The sequence below is a fragment of the Dryobates pubescens genome, chromosome 5, assembly GCF_014839835.1.
Source record: "Dryobates pubescens isolate bDryPub1 chromosome 5, bDryPub1.pri, whole genome shotgun sequence".
NCBI lineage: Eukaryota > Metazoa > Chordata > Aves > Piciformes > Picidae > Dryobates > Dryobates pubescens.
In genome coordinates, this window is record NC_071616.1 from 44,323,230 (window position 1) to 44,350,085 (window position 26,856).

Here is a 26,856-nt window from a genome sequence, read left to right on the forward strand (position 1 = left end):
TTAAATGCAAGACACAAAGCTGAGAAAAATGAATGACTTCATTTATAGGCAACCTCAAGTTTACTTCCTAGCAGGGACAAGAATACAAATAAAGCTAATAGGCAGGGGGGGAGGGAAAAAGTTCATATTATCATTATTATTTAGTAATATAGTAGCACTTCAAGGCTAAAATGTGCTTGGGATTTTCCAGCTGAGTAGTTTTTCATTAGAAATGCCAGCCCATTACAGCTGGGGTGTTTTACAAGAAGAGATTGGGTTTGGACAGTTTCCAGTTAACACAGGAGTTTTCCTCCCAGGTTGCTGTCAGTTTGCCTAGCAGGCCACATCAGAGTCCTGGTTTGTATGGTTCATAGCCCTGCATACAGTTTCTCCAGGTGAACTGCAAAATGGTTCTGCCCTGCAAACGGGATCCAGAAAAAAATAACAGAACATAGCTAAAGCTGTTTTCTCAGAAGAACCTGCTGTTCAAGTGCAGGAAGAGAGAAAAACCCTCCAGTTTTCTGCTTTTGTTTCTCTCACAGTGAATTTTCAGTAAATTCTCCTCCAGATTCTCACCCAAAACTTCTGGAAATCTTTTTTCAAGCAGAATGATCTGCAGGAAATCTTCTTCAAGCAGAATGATCTGCATTTCAGTCAGCTGAAGCTTCATCAGCTTCACAACACGGCCCCTGGATGATACATTCTACATCTGATCACTGCTCCTCTGGGCAGCTCTTCTCCTTTCTTCTTTCTTTTTTTTCCAAGTCAGATTAAAAAAAGAATGCAAAACCTCAGTTTAGTCATACAGCCCAAGCAGGATTTCATTGAAGGTATTGTGCCCCTTCCCTAGAAGTGTTCCAAGGCCAGGTTGGATGAGGCCTTGAGCAACCTGGTCTAGTGGAAGGTGTCCCTGCCCATGGGAGGGGGTTTGGAACTAGATGATCTTGAAGGTCACCTCCAACCCCAAGGGAGCTGGGGTTGCTTGGCCTGGAGAGGATGAGGCTCAGAGGAGAACTTACTGCTCTCTACAACTGCCTGAAGGGAGGTTGTGGCCAGGTGGGGGTTGGTCTCTTCTCCCAGGCAATCAGCCCCAGAACAAGAGGATGCAGTCTCAAGCTGTGCCAGGGGAGGTTAAGGCTGGATGTTGGGAGGAAGTTCTTTATAGAGGGAGAGATTGGCCATTGGAATGGGCTGCCCAGGGAGGTGGTGGAGTCACCATCATTGGAGGTGTTTGGGAGGAGACTTGATGGGGTGCTTGGTTGCACAGTTTGGTTGATTGGATGGTGTTGGATGATGGGCTGGACTTGATGATCTTGAAGGTCTCTTCCAAGCTGGTCTGGTCTATTCTATTCTATTCTACACTGTGAACCTATGACTATCACTGTAGGTACTGTTGTAATATGAAATTGATAGCAAGAAAGGGAACATAACTTATTTAGAGCATCAAAGATCCCTTTGGTACCTTCTCTACTCAAAGCCAACAGTGTTTGCTTGAACATCCAGATTGCACATCTTTAAAAATGTGTATCAGATGAACTTTAGTAAGGCTTCTGGCATTGCCTGTAGGTAACTGCATCAGAGGGGAGAGAATGCACAACTCCCTTTAGCATCCCTCCTCACTCACTCCACAACTGCACACAGATTGTTATGGTGTTCTCCAAGATTAAGAACAAACTGACTATTCTACTGACATTTAGAAGGGAACATTGCTTGAATGAGAATTGCCCAAATCCTTTATTGCCTAAAGTCAAATAACATCTCCAGAATGCTTTGTTCTTGAGAGATAAATGCATTGCATTTTATACTGCAGATTTTCAGTCATCAAGAGGTACATAGAATAGAATACATAGAATAAACCAGGTTGGAAGAGACCTTCAAGATCACCGCGTCCAACCCATCAACCAATCAATTCTTTACTATGTTTTGGGGTGTTTTTACATGTTGGAATTGAAGTTCCAGAGGACTGAGACTTCTAAAATTGCATATATGTGGTTATCCATGACCTGTGCCCCCAGCAGAAGTGACTGTGGACTGTAGTAACAAGATAAGATGAAAAGGAAAACAGCATTTTATTATGAGCAGAAGCATTTTGTTCACCAAAGAATCTACTAGCCAAAAAAACAACAGTCTCTGAGTCTAGTCCAACACAAACTGTGTGACAGAAAAAAAAGAGGACAGATTGAAAAGAAGAAAATCAGTCAGATAGGGATGAGGACATTAGATGTGTTTATAGACAGTGGAAGTTCAGGGCCACTGACACTGACCAAGGTTTCGGTCCCCTTCCAGTTCTCAGAGCAGACATTTGCACAATGAGCTGCCCACCATTGAACTTCCCTGACATTATAAGGAAGAAAATAAGGATGGCCTTCCCACAAACAGTTTTATCTCAGCCAACAGAAATGAAATCTTTAAATCAAGCTTTTGATCTGAACTGCTACTGGTTTATTGCCAGATTATTGCCACTTTGTAAACCAAGAAGTTTTCATGGTCTCAAATGTTTTAAACCAGTGTCCTCTGTTCACACTGCCACTGTGATTCCATGCTTGAAAGATGATGTCAAGAATCCCAAACCTATTGTCCTTTCAAATATTACAACTACATGAGATTGCAAGTGTGGTCTCAATCAAGAGTTGTTAGTAAGATACAATTAACAGATTAGAATCATAGAAGGGTTTGGGCTGGAGGGTACTTCCAAAGGTCATGTAGTCCAACTCCCCTGTAGTGAGCAGGAACACGCTCCGCTAAATCATCTTGCTCAGAGCATTGTTATGCCTCACACCTTGAGTATCTCTAGGGATGGGGCCCCAACTATCTCCCTGGGCAAGCTGTTCTACCACCTTCATGGTGCAGCTCTTGTTCCTAACATCCAATCTAAATCTCCTCTTTTCTCATTTCAAACCATTACCCCTCATCCTATCACTGCAGTCCCTCTGCAGCCTTCTCCTAGGCCCCCTTCAGGTACTGGCAGGCTGCTCTGAACACACTTCATGTATCTGAAACACATAGAGTGACAAGAATGCAGCATCCTGTCAAACATGCCAGCTCCTGGAGCATACCAACAAGTGACCAAGGGAAAGGATGAGTTCTACACTTTTCTGAAATAAGAAGCTAGGCATTAGAGATGACCCTTGCCCCAAATGAATAATTAAGGAAGTGAAAACTCATTCTACTCAAGTAGCAATTTTCAAACAAGGAAGAAACAACAAAAGTCTTAGGCAGAAAACTAAACCTGGCTGGATTCTAGGTGGTTTCAGTTCGAAGGGGAGACTCTAAATGATGATCTATTCCACTCAAAAGGAATCCAGACAATCAACCTTGAGAACAACTTCAGTATCGGAGAGTCTCCGTTCTGCAGCGCAAGTTACTGGATTTACTTGTCCAAAAATGCAACCCAAGGCACAAAATTTGTAGAGAGGTTGAAAACTGGGCTGCCACCCGAACAGAAAACTGCAGGCTAGCTGAATGAGAGCATGGGAGGCACGGTGAAACAAAACTTTCCTATGCAATCTTAGTTTAAATCACTTAGTATGAATCAGTACAAGCATAGTTCACTCCTCATCTCTTCAGTTTTGGCATTTTACAAGCAGGTTGCAACTGTGCTACCTTCTTAGTCATAGCTATCACAGATAAATCCTCAGAGAGTGCTAAGTAGAGCAGGGAAAAAATTCTGACAGACTTTAGAAGTGATGGAAAGGAACCTTCCCAGGAGCCAGTTGAACACCACTTGCTACAAACCAGTGTGTCAGACCACTGACTGAAAGCAAGCCTGGAAGCAAGGATCCTCCTGGCTTTTAATTTATTGCACAATTAAAGATTTATTGTTGTTGGGTTTGCTTGTTGGGGTTTTTCTGGGAGGGGGGGTTGGGTTTGTTTATTTGTTTGTTGGCATTATACAGCTTTGATCAAAACAGAAGAATTCTTAGTTCCTGGAAGATTTATGTTTCTGCAGATTTGACTTCAGCTTAAGTTTGAAGTAGGTTAACTACTGACACAGAAAAGAGAAGTAATAGAGCATGCTGCTTGAATAGTCTGTTAACATCCAGTACATGGCACTCTACAACGCTGCCTCATGCACACTCTAACACTGGAGAAGGCTAAGCACATCTTTGGAACTACTTAACTATATCAGTGTGCATTTCTACTGCAGCACCTGTCAAGGAAAGAGCAGTTCCCATTCCACAGTAGCATATATGCAAATTATATAGCCTGGCAAACCATCTTCTCAGTTTCCATTTCTCAGGATTATTCTGGTACTCAAGATGACAGAATCACAGAATTTCAGGGGCCTGGAAGGGACCTGAAAGCTCATCCAGTCCAACCCCCCCTGCCAGAGGAGGGTCACCTACACCAGATTACACAGGAAAAATTCTTACAGTCTAGTAAAGTAATTACTGAGAACATGAATATTCCAAGACTGAAATAACACTGATGCAGCAGATGGTAATAACAGAGCACTAAGAACCATAGAACATCAGGGGTTGGAAGTGACCATGAAAGCTCATCCAGTCCAATCCCCCTGCCAGAGCAGGTTCACTTAGGGCAGGTCACACAGGAGTGCATCCAGGCAGGTTTCGAATGTGTCCAGAGGAGACTCCACAATCTCTCTGGGCAGGCTGTTCCAGGGCTCTGTCATCCTCACTGGGAAAAAGGTTTTCCTTATGCTCCTGTGGAACCTCCTCTGCTCCAGCTTGCATCCATTGGTCCTTGTCCTATCATTACACATCACTGAGCAGAGCCTGGTTCCGTCCTCCCGACACAGCCCTGCACATCTTCATCAACATGAATGAGGTCACCCTTCAGGCTCCTCTCTCCAAGCTGCAGAGCACCAGCTCCCACAGCAGGGAGATGTTTCACTCCCTTCAGCATCTTTGTGGCTCTGTGCTGGACTCTTTCAAGCAGTTCCCCGAGGTCCTTCTTGAGTTGAGGGGCCCAGAACTGGCCACAGTACCTATCAGTAAAATAACAAGCAAATAGACCAAAGAAAATTCCCAGTGAAATCCCTCCCACCCCTAATCATCTCATGACTACAAAAATCTAGCCCTTGAAACCTCTCTCCTACTTATGAAAGAGTAACTACCTAGATGGTGTAGTGCCTCATTTCACGCTTAGAAATGTCTCCTGCAAAGCAAACTCTAGGTTCCCAGCTTGCTCCTGTGCCTGGGCCGAAGTATGCATGTGTGTGCACATCTGGTTTAGATCTTTCTATCTTCACTTCAGAAATACTGGGGGGAAAAAATTAACTTTGCAGAGTCATGAAATAAAAAATTACAACACATCAGGCATTCCTGTCACTTCTTTGTTTAATTTCCTTCCAGTGAGTTCTGTGATACAATCTTTAATATACTACAGTTACAATCTGTTTTCCCAGCTTATTTGGAGCACCAGCTAATACAAAAGCAAGCTTGAAACCAGGCATTTGCCACTTCCAAACCTTCAGCTGCCTGAATTGCAAACTAAGCCAAATATTTCATATTCTATATTCACATGGCTTTGCATGCTCTGAAAAGTCAGCATGGGTCACTGTGCTCTCAAGAGCAGTTTAAACAGGCATGGGGAGAAGTAGATTTTTGTTTCTTCTCTTTTTCCACCCCCCCCTATGATGACTTCAAACAAGTGCTCTCCTCTCTGTGCAGTTACAGCTGACAGTATGTCTTGGTTTAAAGAGTGAGACAAAATCTCTGTGCTGTTCAGAAACTACCTGCTACAGGGCAAAGCACATAAAATGCAGAGAAATCCACAGGCCACTGTTATCCACAAACCTCCTTAGGCCACTTTCCACCAAACTGTTATCCATGAACCTCCTTAGGCCACTTTCCACCAAACTGTTACCCACGAACCTCCTTAGGCCACTTTCCACCAAACTGTTATCCATGAACCTCCTTAGGCCACTTTCCACCAAACTGTTATCCATGAACCTCCTTAGGCCACTTTCCACCAAACTGTCACCCAAGAACCTCCTTAGGCCCCAATCTCCACCAAACCAGGCTGTCCCTTTATAAAGGCTAGATGCAGGCATTCTGTGAATGAAATAACAAAAACTACAATTTCCTGCCCACCTCTGGACCTCAACTTTATGGTTCTTAAAGGCACCCATGTCAAACCATGACAGAGTATCCCTGACATTCAGACTTTTTTACAAGTATTTATTATATAAATGATTAATCACTGTGTCTTAGAGACTGAAACTGTGTATTTGCAGCTCAGAATGTTCAGGAAATTTCACTAAGTACTGAAAACTGCAAAATTAGACATTAAGCAACTCCCAAAGCCACCCTGCTCCACAAAAGTTAAGTTAACACAGCAGCATCTTCCCCTTTTGAGAAACAGGGTACTTGATGTCAAAGTATTAAAACCATCTCCTAACTAATAGCACAGATTTAGTATTAAAAAGAAGACCCAAGTCTCAGATTAAATCTTCCTTTGAAAGCATTTATTGATCTTTCCTTCACAGCACCATTCAGCATTTCTGTAAAGGGAATGGTGATGTAAGCAAGGAATAAGTTACAATGACAAGTGAGTAATAAATAATGACTGACAGATTCTCCCTGAGACAGAACTGGTCTCCAAAGGATAAGGATGATCCTAAAGGTGGCAAAAAATGGTTACTGTAGCACCAAACCATGAAAATCCCTGGAAATCTGCAGAGGGGTAAAAGAAAATTAGGGAATGTGAAAGAAAAAAGAATTCCTGGAAATTATAATCCAAACTACAGTAGAATGAAATGCAAGCACAGAAAGTAATTCCCTCTGGTCCTGTTGCTACAAGCCCTTGTCAGAAGTCCCTTCCTGGCTTTCTTGGGAGGCTCCCTTCAGGTCCAGGAGGCTGCTCTAAAGTCTCCCTCAGAGCCTTCTTTTCTCCAGGCTGAACAGTCTCAACTCTCTCAGCATATCACCATAGGGGAGGTTCTTCAGCCTTCTGATCATCTTTGTGGCCCTCTTCTGGAACCACTCAAGCAGCTCCACATGCCTCTCATGCCGGGGAGCACCAGAACTGGACACAGTACTCTCATGAGAGCAGAGGGCCAGAATTGCTTCCTTCATCCTGCTGCTCTCACTGCTTTTGATGCAGCCCAGCACACAGCTGCCTTCTGGGCTGCCAGTGACCACTGCCAGTTCATGTTGAGTTTTTCATCAAGGGAGACCCCCAAGTCCTCCTCCTTGAGACTGCTCTCGAGCCACTCCTCACCCAGCAATAGTTCAGAATATAAAACCTCAGGGTAGGAAGTAAAGACATTGTAAGACCAGAGACTAGAGATTACCCATAAAACACCCAGACACAAATCAAAGCTCCTACACAAAACACTCCTGGAGCATCTCACCTCCTCATTTAGTTTTGAATTAGCCTTCATCATCATTTACTACCAAAACTCAACTACTTCAAGAAGTGGTTTGTGATGTGTTATTTACTCCACCAAATTCTTATCACTTGTTGCATGCCAGAAGAGGTCTTCTGTAGCAGAAAGCTGGAGCATTTATCTGTCTCCTCTTCTGAACAAACCCAGGCATGTGGGCAGTCCTGTTTTACACAAACCATTAGAGATACAGGAATGTTTTGAACAGCCATCAATGGTTACATCATTAACTATAATTTACTGCAATGACTTATGATTTTCATTTCATAGAAGTGCATTAAGACTGTGTTCTACACATACATTAACACTCCCCACCATAAAATAAAGCCATTTAACTTTGCACAGGGTGACTTTTATGATGCTGTTACAGAAGGAACTAACTGCAGTTAAAGCATTTCTATTTTAGCAGGTCATGTCTCTTTTTTTGAATTATTTTTATTGTAGTTTCTAACATTGAAATGGCAGCAAATGAGTGTCAATGGGCATGCAAGCAAATGTGGGGAACACCTCTGGCCAGGACTAAACCCCTCCAACAAATTCAGCATTGAAAGGTATTTGCATATTAAGCCAGAATAAGGTAAAAGAGAAATCTAAATTGTAAATGAGCTTCGGAGACAAATCAGTGCTAATGAACAACAATTACTTCAGTCACTGTGTGAATTAAAGCAACATCAATACTAAAGCTTAGGTGTTCTGCTGGTGAGCATGTCTTCAGGTCCTGGCAGGTCATACAAGACCTAGCTTGGAAGCAGCAGCCAGCACGAAAGGAAGCAAATAGAAAACGATGGGGGTTTGAAGCTCCACTTCAAACAAAAGACTGCAGGAAAGCCTCCACAACTCAGAAAACCCCATCCAGCTTTAATGACCGCCCTGAAATACCTGATGAAACTTCCCCTTTTCACTAGATAATGACAAGGGAGCTTAGAAACCCAACGGATGACTCAGAACAGCCTCTTTTGTTCCCTTCCTTGCACGTAAGGCAGCCAGTGAAAAACTACAGAAAAAAAGAAAACTCTTTTCCTTAAAAGAAAAAGGGCTTTTGTTTGAGCTAAAAATAAGGCTAAACATCCTCCTCTTTACCTGATTGCTCCAAAGCAGCCGTAGGTAGGAACCACGTAGGGAGAAACTACAGAGGGCACTGTTGTATCAGTTTTCGAGAGCTACAACGGCGCCGAGGGGCGCCGAGAACCGGAGACTGGCAGGAAAATAAATAACTAGGGAAGGAATCCGGAGTTAGGAGAGCATGCAAATGCATTAAACCTAAAACAATAATAAGGCAAAAGAGACTGAAGCTGTATTTCTGAAGGAAAATGGGCTGGAAATGGGAAAAAAAAGAAAGGAAAAAGCAAAGCAAAAAGTTCCGAGAGCAGACTGTCGGGGTGATAGGAACACCGCAGCGCACACGTTTGGCCTTTGCCTTTGTACTACTTTGCATGGAAAGGGTAACTAAGAATGCTCCCTCTTATCCTTTGCAAACAGCAACCTGTTCCTGGAATCCCACTCATAATCAATATGAAAATGAGTGATGGCTGTTATGCAATTCTTTCAGAGGCAGAATTTATCAGCCTAACGAGCATCCCCACACGGCACAGTTGTTCTGCAGCGGTAAAAGGCCAGTTCCATTTTACTCCTTCTCATTATGACAGTTACAGATCAATCATTTCCGTGTTGGAAGTGGTAACGTTGGTGCAACATAAACAAAATGAAATCCCAGCTTTGCCAGAAGAATTACCTTTGAGAACTGTCATGGGAAACTGTGTGTCCAGCTGAAAATGATGCAGCCATGCCATTGCTGCATGTATGGCATTCATATCAAAGAAGGATTGAACGTGGCACTTCAAGGCATGGTTTAGTTAGTCCTGAGGTGTTGGGTGATAGGTTGGACTTGATGATCTCTGAGGTCTTTTCCAACCTCATTGATTCTATGATTCTATGAAGTGTGTGGGGGGAGAGGTCTTAAATAAGTCAGCTTAAATAACTTAGTGATTGTGTAAGAAACCCAAACGATCTGCACACCAAGAATGAGCTTCAGAGATAACAAAAAATTGATGTTTCCCTGCTCATTTCTATGAAAGCTCACCTGCCCTTGATTTTATTTTATTAGAACCCCAATTGCATTTCATTAAACACTGATAAATCTTAAAACATACATTACCACTGCCTAATGAGGAATGTAAATGATAAAAAGCCACCAGTTCCCTCAGCACAGAGTAAGATAGCTCTTTCTCCTTTTTCTGGGCATTTTTCATTTCTATTCTTCAAAAGCATGATTCAGATGCCTTGCAAGAAACCAAAGGTACTGAAATAAGGCATGGGTAACACCCACCCATTAACATGAAACTGCAGAGAAGAAAGGGGTTGCTTTTTTACAACTACGTGGTGGCAAAGCCCACAAGCAGCACAGTAAAAGACACAGGACTTCTATCAACATTGACTCAAATGCACCTTTAAAGAGGGAAGGGTATTTGCAAATTAAGTTAGGCAATCACTTCCTAATTAACCAAAGAATAAATGTGAAGAGAAGGTGCTAGAGCAATAAAAAAACAAAATGTACCAGCAAATTGTCTACAGCTACGTGAATGAGCAAACAGGACAGAATCAAACCCTCACACACATCCACAGGCATAACAACTGTGAGGGGAATGGTGGAGGAATTGTGTCTCCAAGCATGCAAAGACAGGCACTGCAGAAAATGCTATTTTTTGCATTTTTCTTTTCATTTCAGAGCCAGACAACACAAATATGTTTACCAAGCAAGACCCCAGTTCCTTCACAGACACTGAGACCTAAGTGATCGAAAGAACTGTTTCAAGGAATTTACTTACAAAAGATAAATATAAACACACGTGCATGCCAAAAATTCAGTTTCATCCAGGTTTTGGCCCTGTAGGTGGAAGAGTTCACTAAATTTCAAATTTCAATTCCATCACCTGCCTAATTCTGGTTTTTCAATCAGAATTATTGCAAAATTGCTTAAGATACCTCCAGCCTAGCAATCTGTTTGGCTCTTGGTTTTCATGAGCATTGTTTCCAGCGGTCCAGTTTTGCTCCAATAAAGTTACATCTTATTTTATTGCCTCCAGGTATTAATAATAATTCCCCAGTATTACTCTGCCACTCCTTTTGAAGTGTAAATGATTGCAGGCAGGCAAGCTGCATGCACGGGAACAAAACTAAGAGTTTGATAGATACATACTATTTCTAAAGGAAATGTAGATTAACCTGCTAAATATAGACAGCAGGCTAAACCAGGGGAAGCACAAGTTGAGGTACCTGCTCATTCCAGGTAAAACTGAACTGCATTTCCACAGAATCATAGAATCAACCAGGTTGGAAAACACCTCAGAGATCATCAAGTCCAACCTATCACCCAACACCATCTAATCAACTCAACCATGGCACTAAGTGCCTCATCCAGGCTCTTCCTAATCATCTCCAGTGATGGTGACTCCACCACCTTCCTGGGCAGCACATTCCAATGGCCAATTACTCTCTCTGTGAAGAACTTTCTCCTCACCTCCAGCCTAAACTTCCCCTGGCAGAGCTTGAGACTATGTGCTCTTGTTCTGGTGCTGGTTGCCTGGGAGAAGAGACCAACCCCCACCTGGCTACAGCCTCCTTTCAGGTAGTTGTAGAGAGCAATAAGGTCTCCCCTGAGCCACACCGTGCTAGGGGTTGGAAGGGACCTCCAGGGATGAGAAGTGTAAGTGTAGTTCACTCCTACAGATGTGCAACTGGATCCAAATGAGGCTGGCAGTGAGGCTGTTGAGTCTCTGCATGTCACTTCAACACAATTCAAAGCATGGAGAAGGTTTTGATAACATTTACAAAATTGACTTAAACACCTTAATGTATTTTTCCATTTAACTACAATACCAAATGCCAAAATGTTAATAGCAACTCTCTAAATATTCAAGGCATTTAATGGGATATTTGAGGCTGCTTTCTCCACGTGCAATACAGCACATTATAATCAATTTCACTATCATAATTTATTCAGAGCTTGATTATGAGCAATAGCTGCGAGAAGAAATACAGCATTGTTGATTCATACACAAGTATTTCACTTAACTACATTGGATAATAGCAGTGCTCCTAAAGGATTATAAAAGCAAAGTGATTAGAAGTCATTACTGTTAATTAGCTTTCGCTTTACATTGATAGGGAAGAGCCTTCTCTGTGCTGAACAAATGGAAGCTTTTATCTGAAAGTCTGCCAAACCTGGTCAAGGTAGGCACTGGAAACAAAGCTGCAGCGGCTGGTTAACTCAGATTCAAAACAACAAACGCCACCACCCCCCCCCCCCCCCAAAAAAAATGGCAAAACAAAACTCTAAGGATGTATCATCAACCAATTAGGGAGCTTCAGTTTTTAAACAGGAAAAGGTTTGAAGGGAATGAGTAAAACTGGAAACTCATACTTCACATTCTGCAATCTCCCTGATAAAAGGAGGAAACGTGTGTTTATCAAACTCGCTGCGAGCGCACAGTTCACTTGGCGTCCTGTAAACAATGCCTGGCCGCCCACTTCCAAACCCATGTGAGAATCCTGCAACCCACAGCATCGTATTCAGCAGGCAAGGTCACACTAGAGATGCCCTGGAAATGGCAAATTAGGAAAAACTGGCAATCAGAGGTTTAAAGTTGACCAGAACAAGCCCTGGGGCTTGCTTACCATCTTTCACCACCAGCCTGACTGTCTCTTCTTATTCAATATTAACACACCAAGACTGCGAGCGAGTGAAAACAACTCCACACACCTAACAGAGAGACTTCTTTTGTTTACACAGAGATCAACATTTCTCACGGTTAGAAACTACCTCCAAGATGTTGCTCAAGAGCCTCCTCTGGAAATAAATAAATGAAAAAGAATAAATTGACCCTTCCTGAACAGTTCAGACCAGAGGTGGAGAACGGCAGGCATCCTGTTGATTAAAAAATGTCCTTGTTCCCTTCTCATTTTAAAATTCAAACTAATAAAAAAACCCCCAAGCAACCAAAAAACACATAAACCAAACCCAAAACAACCACCAACCAACCAACACCAAAACAAACAAAAATACCACAAACAAACAAAAATCCCACACAACAAACCCAGACATCAAGAAATTGAAACAAATGCTGTCTTGTGTAATCATTCTTACACTGCTCTCTTCCTTTAATTCACACTCCTACTCACTGCTGATAAGGGTCATCCCCCACCTGGAGGAAGCTATGGAGCTCCACTTCAGGATGAAAGGAATAAAATAACAAGTCAATTAAAAGAGAAATAGAATAGAATAGAATTAACCAGGTTGGAAAAGACCTTTCAGATCATGAGTCCAACCTATCGCCCAACACCATCTAATCAACTAAACCATGGCACCAAGCACCCCATCCAGACTCTTCCTAAACACCTCCAGTGATGGTGACTCCACCACCTCCCTGGGCAGCACATTCCAATGGCCAATCTCTCTTGATGGGGAGAACTTCTTCCTAACATCCAGCCTAAACTTCCCTGGCACAGCTTGAGGCTGTGTCCTCCTGTTCTGGTGCTGGCCGCCCGGGAGAAGAGACCAACCCCCACCTGGCTACAACCTCCCTTCAGGTAGTCGTAGAGAGCAAAAAGGTCTCCTCTGAGCCTCCTCTTCTCCAGGCTAAGCAACCCCAGCTCCCTCAGCCTCTCCTCACAGGGCTGTGCTCCAAATCCCTCCCCACCTTTGTTGCCCTTCTCTGGACATGATCCAGCAAGTCAACATCTTTCCTAATCTGAGGGGCCCAGAACTGGACACAGGACTCAAGATGTGGCCTAACCAGTGCTGAGCACAGGGCAGAATGACCTCCCTGCTCCTGCTGGCCACACTGTATCTGATGAAGGCCAGGACGCCACTGGCCTTCTTGGCCAATGGCAAAAATAATTGCTGAAAGGGACTGCAAAGGCACAATTCATATCCTCAGAGATAAAAATCCAGTCATTGGACTCGATGATCTCTTTGGGTCCCTTCCAATCCCTGACATCCTGTGATCATTATAAAAGACAGAGGAATTTAGGCTATGCCACATGAAAAACCACAGCTATCTAAATGTTACTTTATGAGAAAGCATGGTTATTTACTTCTTGGTAGTGTAGGTAGACATTTCATAGCATTTCTCAATGTTCACATTTAGCTTTCATGTCTAAAAGGCAAAAAGAAATGCACCAAGAGATATGGGTCTTCAAATGTTCCTCTAATCAGCATCAGTAGGTCAAGCCACAAAACCTGAATGCCATTGGTTCATCCATCACTGTTCTCCCTAACTGGGCACTAAAGATTTTGTAAGCTGATCTTCTTTCTCAATGCTTCACTTGCTGTACACAAATTAACTGTAATTCAGATATTGAAACATAGGAAGTTAACCCACCAAAATATTAAGGGTATAGCATTCTCAATCTGACATCATCTTAAAATATAGGGAGAAAGTTAAGGAGAAATGATTGTTTTGGAGATTCAGCATGAAGAGAAACCCTCCTCCTGTGATTTAATGTTTTAAAAAAATGCTAAGAAATAGACCTTTGAGTAACTATTCCAGACATCCACAAATAATTCAAGTCATAACAGGGAAAAGAGCAGATTTTCTTCAACTGAAAACAAGGGAAATGATGACTAGAACAGAACTGTTCTGAATCTCATCAGTGAGAGATGGAAGCTACCTACTACGTCTGAACTTACAAGCTGCAAAACTGGTTTAGTGAACAGCATGTTGAAAACATCAAATACACAAAGCAATCAACATGGACAAACAAGGGCATTGATAATTCCTGTTCAGTAACATGGGGAGGAGAATGATATCTTCCTGAGTTCAGAATTCAGCTAGGGAGCCCTCAAGGCCAGAAGGATGTGGACCTGATGGAGCCAGTTCAGAGGAGGGCCATAAAAATGATCAGGGGGCTGCAACACCTCCGCTACGAGGACAGGCTGAGGGAGCTGAGGGAGTTCAGCCTGGAGAAGACTCCGTGGGGACCTTAGAGCTGCCTTTCAACACCTGAAGGGATTTAACAAGAAGGCTGCAGAGGGACTGTTTGCAAAGGCCTGCAGTCATAGGATGAGGGAAAATGATTTGAAATGAGAGATTTAGATTGCATGTTAGGAACAAGTTCTTTACCATTAGAGTAGGGGAACACCGGCACAGGTTGCCTACGGAAGCAGTTGAGGGCACATCCCTGGAGATCTTCAAGGTCAGGCTCAACAAGGCTCTGAGCAACCTGATCTAGTGGAGGATATCCCTGCTCACTGCAGAGGGATTGGAATTAGATGACCTCTGGAGGTCCCTTCCAACACAAACCATTCTGTGATTCTATGTCTCACAAAGTAAATGCTGTACTATGAGGTGAGGACTGCATAGTGAGGTACATTCATCATATAAACACCCTGGTATGATTCCCAATATATATTGAACACAGAATCCAAATAAGGGCATAAGGCAACTAAAAAATAAATTTCCTTTATACCCATCAATCATCAGGGTTTGTGACAATAAAATTAGCAGGTTCACAATCATTAGCAGTCAGCATCACTTTCTGAGTCCCATGAGCTAGAAGAGGACTGGCACATTCTGAGGAATATTTATCTTTTTAGATAAATCAAATGATCAAATCCTTTTGAATTCACACTGGTGTTTCAAATGCCTTTTGTTGATGGGTTTTATTACAGATGCACTTGCATTAGAAGCCTTCTTTCTGAAGAGAAAGTGAGGCACACTTTGTGACTTTGATCTAGCCTCACCTTTTCTGTATTCTTGGACCCAAACCATGTGCCAGAAATCCAGAGCTAATCGGTGTTTCGAAATTACCTCCACTCAAGGATGCATTTTGCCAAGGCTTCTGCAGAAGTCCTCCCCTCTCTTCAACAGCATGCAAATTGAACTCTCTGTTTAAAACTATTAACATCTTGGGGGGGGGGGGGGGGGGGAGGGGAAGGGTGAAAGTAAAAAACAACTCCTAAAGCAGAATTCTCAGTGACTGAGACTTACATAGCAGAGCTACAAAGCTGCAGTTATAAAAGAATGTGAAAAATCAAAAGCAGAAAGCTTTCAAAGGTACTGGTAACACACAGAGGAAACATTTTCATGCCTTTAACTTCAAATTAAAACCAAATATAATAAAATAAAACCAAAGCCTTCGAGCTGCTGTAGTTTAGGTCTCCCTGGTAATGTTGCAATTATTCATCAGAATGTGCCAAGACTTCTACTGAAACTTTAGCACCAGAATTTCACAGATAACTAAAGACCTGGTTATCCAAAGCCTAACACAAAAGCAGCACATTGATAATATTTCACAGATTCACAGATTGCACTGGGTTGGAAGGGACCCTCAAAGGTCATCTTGTCCAACCCTCCTGCAGTCAGCAGGGACACCTCCAACTAGATCAGGCTGCCCAGGGCCACATCAAAGTCTGATCTTGAATGTCTCCAGGGAGGGGGCCTCAATCACATCCCTGGGCAACCTGTTCCAGTATTTTACCACTCTCATTGTGCAGAGCTTCCTCCTTCTGTCCAGCCTGAATCTACCCTGCCCCAGTTTAAAACCATTGCCCCTAACTAATTTATGCCTTCAAAATTATGACTTAAAAATATTGTATAGTGGAAATAGTATTTCCAGACAGAAAATAAATAGTTATTTAGTTCCAGACAACTTGATAACATCTCTTTCAACCATAGTTATAATTATCACGTACAAAATTCCAAAGCAGAAGTTGTCAAGATTTAACATTAGCATTAATTTATGTCAGGCATCCATTTCTCCAAAGACAGCAAGAATTGAAAAGGAAGTATCTTCTTAATTGCCACTAATCTGCCCATTTTTAATTAAATTGATCAGTAATTTATTAGCTTACCCAGAGGCAGAAAGCTGTTAGCATGCAGCTTTAACAGACAGCGTATCCTAGCCCTCCTAATTCCTAACACTACCGTGCCTCAAAAATAATGTAAAACTGCTGTACAGTATTTCCTTCAGCTCCTGCACTGCTTGATATGCACAGTCCCCACAAAAACCTCTGTGAAGCACTCCAGAGCATAATCACAGAAACACTGAATTGTTTAGGCTGGAAAAGACCCTTCAGAGCAATGAGGCCAACTGCCGCCCCAGCACTGCCAAGTCCACCACTAACCCGTGTCCCTCAGCAGCACATCTACATGTCTTTTAAATACCTCCAGGGCTGGGGACTCCACCAGTTCCCTGGGCAGCCTGTTCCAGGGTTTGACAACCCTTTTCAGCAAAGAAAATTTTTCCTAACGTGCAAACTAAACCACCCTCGGTGCAACCCGAGGCCACAAAGTCTCCATGCACTGTTCTGTGTCACAGTCTCACAGACCAGCACAGGTGTATGATCTTGATTGTAGCTTAGAGCAACATGACTTCCCTGCCAAAGGTGTTGAAAAGATGTAACACACAATTCCAACATGATTCGGGAAGGCCTCTGCACTCAAACCACATTCTCAGATCTCATCTGCAAGCTCTCTTTTTTTTTTTTTCAACTGGAAAAAAAAAATTAAAATAATGTTTTTAAGCCTGAAGCTTTTGGGTTGATGAATCTCAATGGAGGAAAGAGAGCTAGAAAAATCATTCAGGTTGGAGAAGTCCCTCAAGACCATCAGGTCCGACAACCATTAATCCCACTCTACCCAGCTCACCACTAAGAATGTTCCATACCTGAACTGAAGACTGCAAATATCCTCAGCTGAAGTTTCAGAGAGTAGTTTGACCAGTCAAATGAAACCTGGATTCCCTCATTTACTATGAATATGATTTTTTTGAACATTGCATTGTTTTAGCACTGTGAGCTGCAGTCCCCAACACAATTAACAGGAACAGACACAAATCTCGTGTAAAAACAATGGGAAGCTTCCTATTTATTTATACGAAACCCGATTTCATTCTGGTGGAAAGCAAAGGACTACATGAAACAGTTTAGCAAAGAACAGAGAATAAATTTCAAGAGGTTTAGGAAAGATGCTCATTATCTCCCTTCAGTTGATTTCATGGCTGAAAATGATTGCTATATGCTGCTGCTATTATTTGATACATTAGAGCATCATTACAGAGCTACAGGAATGAAAGCTATCATAGTCAAATATTCTGTGAACGATCTGCATCACAGAAAACAAACAACAGATTCTGGTTTACAGAAGTGTATACAAATGGAAATGCCTAGACATTACATTCCATACACTCAGAAATCACAAACCCCAACAAATCTCTCCTCCCAGTGATCAAGCAATGAATTACTTCAAATATGAAGCCACATTTCTAGATAACTGTCACAATTATGTGTTTTGTGGTTGTTGTAGGTTAAGGGTTAACTGCTGGACTCTAGACTGGAACTCCAATTTGGTGCAAAGTTTTTGTTCACTCCCCTGCCTCTTTTCCCTATGGGAGGAGTGAAAAGGGGGGGGAGGATACCCTACATTCTGTCTGGTGGGTTTTTGCCCTGGAAGCTTAAACCAGGACCAAGGTATGTGCTGAGCACCTCTTACAGGTGATTTTTATTACACAGGGACGAGGTTGTGGCCTGAAATAGGGATAAATAAATCTGATTTACACTGGGGAGAAAGGAATAAAGTTACACTGTGTATTTACAGTGCCAAGAAGAGCAACAGAAATAAAACTTGCAAAAGTTTTCCCTCAAAGCTTTCCTTAAATATCCAAGTCCTTTACCTTAAATACCTCAAATGAATTAAGCAATATAACTGTCCCCAGTAATTTAGTTCTTTTGAGTTCTTTTTGTTCAGCATACCTGGACAAGTTTCAGGAGGTGGTAAAGGTCTTCAACTTCATCTTCCTGACAGGGGGTGTACACTCTTCCAGTATTGACACTGCTCCCCTTGATGAAACCACGGTAGAGTGGCAAATCCAGCGCCTCAGCATACAGGTCAATGGCATGGTGTCCTACTGTCTGATACATATAGCTGTCCAATTCATCACTCTGCCCTGCCACAATTAAGAAGCAATCAGATTAGATACGTTATTTCAGCCATTACAGCTAACCCCAGCACGAGGAAGCACTGAGAACATGGAAATGCTCATTATATTTCATTGACAAACAGATGTTTGGTGACAATACCTCTGTAAACATGGAAAGAAAGTGTGTGTGTGTTGGGGGGGAGGAAACACACCAAAAAGAAGGATTTCTCCACCCAACAGACGCATGGAAAGGAAGACATCTGTCACAAATATGGTGCCTATTTGAAAACTGTGGTGTCTGTTGCTTCTTTAGTATTCCTCCATGCTTCATCCAAAAACCTTGGAACACTCCTATTTAGACGGTAATTTTAATAGGCTCAAGGTTCAGAGGCACAAACCCAGGTGCACTGCGACATAGAGCAAAAAAAGGTGTGGACTGCAGTGCAACACTGAGGATAAGCAATAGGTTGTCAAAATTTCCCCAAACTTTTACTGCTAAAATTAATAGCCTGGCCATCAAGAAGGAGGAGATTGTTTAAGAAGATTGTTTCTGCTCAAGCAGAATAAAAGTAGACTGCTAAGATGTTTTGAGATTGCTTAATAAGCAAAGTGCCATAATATCCAGACCCTTTCTACCCTTAAACAATTAAGCTCATATAATTTCAGTACAGAAACTACTTCCTTAACTGGGAGAAAAACGGAGCTGAATTTTCTCACAAGCAGTTTGCAGCAAGCAGACACAACAAAAAAAACCCAACCCCAACAGCTAAAATACACACATCATGGGTTAGGATGAAACCTGGAACAGTAAAATCATTTACACATAAAACCTTTCAGCTCATTTTTCAGACTGAGTAAAGCAATGCATCATTATTGGTGAATTCCCCACTTTACTTATTAAAAGCTAACACAGGTCACTATTTTAATATTTACATATCAAATCTGTCAGCTAATTTTTCAGCCTGATTAATGCACTACATCATTATTGGTGAATTTATTTATTGAAAGCTTTATTTATTGGAAGCTAACAGGGGTCACTATCTTCGTGCTGATTTGTAGTACTGGAACCTCTCTTCATTTGCACAGGCACATCAAGCATCTCTGCTGTTTATGGATGTAGCAAATCTTGCAAAGAAAAAGGTCTGTAGCACTGATGAAGATGAGCAATTTGTGATGCAACAATTAGGTTGATGCCATACAACAGATATGTTTCTGCTCAAAACAGACAAATCCAAACCCATACACACAACCAAGCAATCTAAAGCAGAAGAGTTGATTTAGAAGAAAAAGTCAGTGTTTTTCAACATACATGAATATGACAAGGTCTTTAAACTGATATTCAGTTCAGAATACAGTTTCTTTATTAATTGAGACTCTCCAGGCAACAGTGGTACAAGATAAAACAAAATGAATGGCACAGAATCAGCTATTGCCTGAAGCACCTCAATTAACTTTCCACAAAATTTCCAACTACATACTTAAAGGCAGCATTTTACGATTTTAATGACAATATTCCACATTTCTGATGTGGATAAATTAGTTTAAAGACAACATATTTCAACAAGATTAGAGATTATTATGTCCTAGCTACCCAGAAAATAAATTGTTTCTGTACTCCCTAGCATTTGCCAATTCAATCCGTGACTCATCTGTGATGGCAGCTCCCTTTTGCCTTCCATTTCTGTGTATCTTCCTAATACGCAGTTACCAGACATCATACTTAATTGTTTAACATATGTTGAGCAGTTAATGTATTTGAACATTTCCCCCCTACCAACTAGGAAGCAACTCACTTTCCTGTCAAGTTTCACTTTGCTTTATGCTCTAGTCCAAAGCAGAAGTACTCAGCCAATCCTCTCGCTGCACCACTGCCTTAGACTTCCTGAGTTTCTCCCATTCTCTTTCACAGAATCATAGAATTACAGAATCAAGGATGGAAAAGGCCTTTAAGATCATCAATTCCAACCACCAGCCTAACTCCTCCAATACTAAACCATATCTACATGGTTTTTTAAGTACTTCCAGGGTGGATGATTCCACCGCTTCCCTGGGGAGCCTGTGCCAATGCTTAACCTCTCTTTCTGTGCAGAAATTTTTCCTAATGTCCAATGTGTACCCCTCCTGGTGCAACTTAAGGCCATTTCCTCTCATCCTGTCACTTGTTACCTGGCACAAGAAACTGACCCCCAACTCACTGCAACCTCCTTTCAGGGAGTTGTAGAGAACAAGGCTTCCTCTGAGCCTTCTCTCTTCTCTGGACTAAGCAGCCCCAGCTTCCTCAGTCTACCTTCATAAGACTTCTTGTGCTCTACTCTTCAGCAGCTTTGGTGTCCTTCTCTGGATATGCTCAAGCACTTCAGTGTCTATCTTATAGCGAGGGGTCCAAAAGTGAACCCAGCATTCAAGGTTTGGCCACAGGGGGACAATCACTTCCCTACTCCTGCTGGCCAGTTATTTCTGACAAGGCAGGATATTGGCCTTTTTGGCCACCTCAACACACTGCTGGCTCATGTTCAGCTGGCTGTCAACCAACACCCCCATATGCCTTTTTGACAAGCACCTTTCCAGTCACTCCTCCCCAGGCCTGTTGCACTGCAAGGGGTGGCTGTGACCCAAGTGCAGAACCTATTACTTGGCCTCATGAAACCTTATACAACTGGCCTCAGAGCTCTTCAATGCACCCTGTCCTGGTCTCCCTGTAGGGCCTTCCTATGTAGGTGCAACATGTGAGGAACTGATCAGAAAAGTGGTCTGAGCTAAAAGGAGAAAGGCAGGAAAAATGAGTGCATCGAGGTCAAGTCCAACCCAGATCAGTTCTTCAACCCAGTTCACAAATGCTGGGCTACAATAAAGGAGAAGGATACACAAGGCTAAAAATGAATGAGAAGCAGCAAAACTGCATTATTTTTGGCAGCTACAACAGCTTATGCCAATTTAAAGCATTTCCAGAAATAGAGTAATTGTTTTGTTTGATGACATCCTTTACCATCTTTTACTATTTGTGCTACTGAACTCACACAATCCCTTTGTTTCCCATCAGGAGTAGTCGAACCCTCCCTTTTCCAGATTGCATACGCCTCCCTTTTACTGATCTTCATCTTCTTGTGTTTGGGTAATTTTTTTTCCCCCTTTGAGGAGAAGTACATTTAATATGTCCACACAGCATTTTCTTTTTCTACCTCTCAAGATTTTTTTAGACTGCCCTTTCAATATGCAAAGCTATATAAAACCACATAAAAACTTCATTTAGGCAGAGCTCTGCTTCCATTGTATCTAATATTTGAAAAAAAAATAAAGAAAACATGGCTCTCATACCTGTGCTTTCAGCAGGTCTTAAATTGGCTAGAGCAACAATCTGATGCCCAGCAGCAACACACTGCATCATGTTATAGCAGCTGTCCTTCCCACCACTGCAAGAAAAAGGACAGAATGGCAATTAAAAGAACTGATAAAAGCTTTAGTCTGTTGACTGTTGCCTAACTGCTGAAGAATTTGTCTCATCAGAGCTCATTATGAAGTTCTGGAATTAAAAAAAGGTTGTAAAGTATTAGCAGTAGGAAAGGGAGAGTTTTATTATACACCCATTCTATATGTATAGTGCCTACACACAGCACCCAAAAAGCACAAACCCAGTTCTGCATCTTAAATAAGACAGTACCCATGAACAGCCACTGACACGGGAATCCCTTCAGAACAAGGACTATCTTCTACTCCAGAGATTAATTACTCTGTGCTCATTACTAGGTAACTTGGATTAAAAACCCCACAACAGTACCTGCTCCAGAGAGTTGCCAGCATTAGCAATCTTTTCAAATGGTTTTTAAATGAAGACTGCCATAGCAGGAATAATATTTATCCTTCATGGGATACATGAAGTTTCAAGATATTAAAGGCACCTCCCACTGTCAAAAGCTGTAATTGTTACAGACCTGGGTGACACTGCACTGGACACACAATTCTTTTCCTGCATATAACTTCAAATAAAAATAATTGCTGCTGATTGAATACAAAGAAAAACCAAACCGAACAATATTCTCCAAGGCCAAGAGATGACAGTCTAAGAGAGAGAACACCATTGATTTGGACATTCATACAAGATCTACTGGAACCTTTTCCACTTGTCCACAGTGAGGGCAGAATCCTGCTCTCCTCCTGTAACTGAAATATACTACTTGTCATCAATTTCAATCACTTTCCAAAGAAACAGTACAGTTTCACAATAAAGCTAAGAGCATTGCAACAATACACCCTGCTTACAAAACCTGCATTCAGACTCACAGCCCTCAAATGACAGGTGGAGACTATTTAAATGCCAAGGCACAAAAAGTATTCCAGGGCAGGAACAGGAACAGAGATCTAGGCCATCTCTGCAAAACTGCATCTTCAGAGTCACTGGGACAGACAGGAGAACAGGCAGTACAAGCAGTTCTTGCTACAGCAGCCCTTTGGTTTCTGTGCTATTACCAACAAACTTCTTCATTTCCAGTAGAAAATTCCTACTTCCATCTAGGCCTCCAAGCAAGAGCCTGGAAACGTCATACAGGAATGTAACCATACAGCCATTCCTCTCAATTTCTGCTTTGAACCATGCTCAAATTCTGTATGCTGACCTTCATTTGCCGTACAACTAAAACCTAAAGCAGAAAGAGTATAAATAACACAGCACCTTTTTGTACTCAACAGATTTTGGCAAAGCAGCTGCTTAAGTTTCAGTGCTGTAAGTTTCCATCTCTACCTGACAGTCTCATGCACACCTATGACCTTCTTCTAACCTGTCTATGGAATGGAATGGAATGGAATGGAATGGTATCATAGTATCAGTCAGGGTTGGAAGGGACCGCAAGGATCATCTAGTTCCAACCCCCCTGCCATGGGCAGGGACACCTCACACTAGATCAGGCTGGCCAGAGCCTCATCCAGCCTGGGCTTAAACACCTCCAGGGATGGGGCCTCAACCACCTCCCTGGACAACCCATCCCAGGGCTTCACCACTCTCATGGTGAAGAACTTCCTCCTCACCTCCAGCCTGAATCTCCCCACCTCCAGCTTCATTCCATTCCCCCTAGTCCTATCACTACCTGATATCCTGATCACTACCTGGTATTAACCAGGTTGGAAAAGACCTTAGAGATCATCGAGTCCAACCTAGCACCCAGCACCATCTACTCAACTAAACCACGGCACCAAGCGCCTCATCCAGTCTCCTCTTAAACATTTCCAGCACACACACACACAAAAATTACAATCAAATGTTCACTAATTCTGAATACTGTGCTTGGTAGCTTGAAAACTTGAGCATCCACCTCATACTGTGAAATTTCAGGTTTAATAGAATCATAATGAGACAAAGGCTTTTTCTCTTTCTGAATGACTTACTTCCAGCAAATAAAAACCTCCCACAGTCCTGTTTTCAACTGCAAACACAGCTTCAAAAAAACCCTAAATTCTATGACAATAGATAATTGCCTGCTGTAAACAGGCATTTCAGTATTTAAACATCAAAAATTAAAAGGACACTACAACAAATCCACTGATGTTTTCAATTCATTTATATTGAAAACAAACAAACAAACAAGCAGTTAAAATGAGGCTACATTTCCATTTCCCACACCTGCCCATTGATTGCTAGATTGAAATTTAGAGAGTACCCACTGGATCACATGCCACTGTACTGGTAATTCCTTTTCTGTATTACTGTTACCTAAAACCTAGCCATTCTAAGAAACAAAATGAAATGGTGCCTGCCTACAAAGTCTTCTAACCTAGCTGTCAAACACATGACACTTAAGACCAAGGAAGGCAGACAGAATGAAGCCAGCCAGCCTATGCTGTGGGAGGATGGTGGACTCCACACGCCAGCCCCACTGTGGTCTAATAGATTGCAACAAAAAATAACCCAAAACCAACCAAAAAACCCCAACCAAAACCCAACAAAATAACAACAACAGCATAAGAAGGAAAATAATAATAAAACCCCAACCAAAACCCCACAAAAACCCAACAAAAGAACAACAACAGCGTAAGAAGATAAATAATAATAAACCCCCAAACAAAACAGAACCAAACAACAACAACAAAAATAAAAGCACAAAACCCCACACACTGTAAAAAATATTAGGAGAGATGAAAGAAGGTGATGAGGTAGCCTGGGGACTCCTCCCAGGTCTCATCACAGAAAAAAAAAATTACTACAAGGCCTTTTTGTAGTTGGGACACAGAAAAAGTAAGTTTTGACAACGTTACAAGTATGTTAACAGGTCGGCTTACAGACAGGCAAAATACCAGAGGAAAAATACCAAAGGAAAAAAAACCCCATGAAGATATGGGTCTATAAAAGGCTTCTGAGCAGAATTCCTTTCTATTGAGGAGTGCAACCTTTCACAGCAAGAAAATTCTATTAAAAGAGTTGAAAATCACTGTAGTCCGGGTAATAGACTGGCTTTCAAATGGCCACGATTTAGCACCAAACACAATAGGGGTTTAACCCATAAATACCACCTTAAAGCAAGACTATCAGTGTGGTCAACATTTTAAAGGAAAAAGAAACAGGTTAAAGTAGTTTTATACATAATCCTGACCTTTTTCAAAGGTAAGCAGCAGCTTTCAAATACTTCCCCCCCACCACCCCACCCCTCTGATCTTTGAGGCTAGCTCTGTTACAAAGATTTCAAACACTTTGATGTCTCTTTAAACTCTTCTTAAAACTATTACTGAAACTAAATCCGCCCTTGTAAAACGGCACGTTGAAATAGCAGTTGTGTAAGGAACCTGGTTTTAGGGGTTTATTTCAACCTGCCTTTTAATATCTTCCTCTGCTTAGAGCATATCAAAATTAAGAAACCGGGGAGGCAAAATCTTATCTATCAAACAAGAAAAAGCACCACAGCTGATATTTCCAGTCTGTGTTTAAGGGATTCTTGAAAGATGTAGATAACATTTGCTGATTTTTTTTCCCCCCTTTGGACGTCATTTGGATTTATAATTGCTGCACCCAAACTCCCAATTTCAACAAGGTTTGCTATTATAGACTGAGAGAGTAAAATACAGTAAAGTTTCAGTGAACAGCCCCTGCCCCTAAAAATAAAAATCCAGTGCACACACTCTCACAATCCTCTCCCATTTACAGGTTCCATAGCTTGCTGGTTTTTAATTAACTATTATTTACGGTACAAGAGCCGCAAGAGCTGACAAAAAGCAGCAGGAGTGTACCAGGAGCAAAACCAGCAGCCACTGACAGACCAGGGCTGTGTCCAACTATTTAATTGAGCGAGCTTCACCTCAAAAGACACGCTGGAAAAATCTGTCGTTGGGAGTTCAGAAAAGCCTGGCCTAAGAGAGCTGAAGATAATCATAAAGGACCTGGAAATTCGACTACGAATGAGCCTCAACTCCCCCTAACTGCACGACGTGCGACCAGGGCTCTGCACCTCCAGGGCAGCAGCTACTCCCTGCCGCCGCCGGCAGCTCCGGGCCCGCTCGCAGCCCGCCCCGGACGGCGCCGGCTCAGCCCCTCCGCGCTCGGAGGGAGAACTCGGGAGCCGGGGGGCACGCCACCAGGATGTTCTGTTTTGGTTGGTGAGGGTCTTTTTTAAACGCACAGTAGCAGTTCTTGAGCATACCGGGAAGAGGGGAAAAGCAGGACAGACCTCACTACAGCCCTTCCCTGCGTAGAGGCAGGGAAGGCTTTCACCCAGCACTCAAAAGGCGGGCAGCAGAGAGCCGCAGGCGGCAAAGCCTAAGACGCCAGCACAGCACCGATCATCGCTCGGCGGAGCGGAGGGGGAGCGGCAGGAAACGCAGGGGCGGGAAGGGCCGGGGCAGGAGGGGTGTCCCCGGCAGCGCTGGGTGGAGCGCGACCCCCGGGCTGCTGCCGGGCGGGCGGACTTGGCCTCTCCCCGCGCCCTCCCTCCGCCGCAAGCTTCCACCTGCGGGAAGCGCCTCGCTCGCCCACGTGGGCGCTCCCTCAGCCCGTTACCTGATCAAAGCCACTACTCTCATGTTGCTCACGGGCCCGAGGGCGGCAACACTAACAGGGAGGTGTGTGACAGCTGCGAAACGCAGCGGGGAAGGAGGCTGCTGGCCAGCCGCCCCGGCCACCCTGCACCGCACACGCCGGCAGCTCTGCCGTTGCTACCGCTACCTCTTGGCCGCCTCCCTTCGGAGGGCCCTCCTACCGGGGCAGGCCGGGAGACTGCCTGAGCGAGCGGGCGGCATGACAGGCCCCCGCCTCTCCGCGGCCCCCGGCAGCAGGCAGCCTCCTCCGCGGCCCTGCCGGCCGGGATAGCGGAGGCCGAGCGCAACCCAGATGAGGGCGGTGCGGAGAGCGCGGCCGCAAAGGCAACGCGCGGGCCGCCTATGGAGGGCAGGGCGGCCGCCCGGGTAGGCCCGAGCGGGCCACCCGCTGCCGCGGAATCGCTTGTGCGCTCCTGCTGCCTCCCTCTGCCTGCCTTTCACCGTGTCTGCTGCGAGCAGCAGCGGGCCGGTTCTGAGCGGGCACTGCGTCGAGAATGGGGTGGACTGAGTGAAGCAAGCCCCTTCTCCTCGGGGGACGGTGGGGCGTAGCCGCAGCTCGGCTTCACCGCCACCCCGGGAAGGGAAGCCAGGAGAGG

General features: G+C 43.3%; 1 protein-coding gene across 1 annotated transcript in view; it reads right to left on the reverse strand.

The window, feature by feature from the left end:
• The window catches only part of DPH6 (diphthamine biosynthesis 6), a 213,956-nt gene extending 187,577 nt beyond the window's left edge, over positions 1-26,379 (reverse strand). The window contains exons 1-3 of the mRNA XM_054162115.1: positions 26,223-26,379; positions 21,563-21,657; positions 18,081-18,274 (exon numbers count right to left, since the gene is read on the reverse strand). Coding sequence (XP_054018090.1) covers positions 18,081-18,274; positions 21,563-21,657; positions 26,223-26,245 — 312 coding nt within the window. The 5' untranslated portion in view covers positions 26,246-26,379. The remainder of the gene's footprint in view (positions 1-18,080; positions 18,275-21,562; positions 21,658-26,222) is intronic.
• Positions 26,380-26,856: the final 477 nt, after the last annotated feature.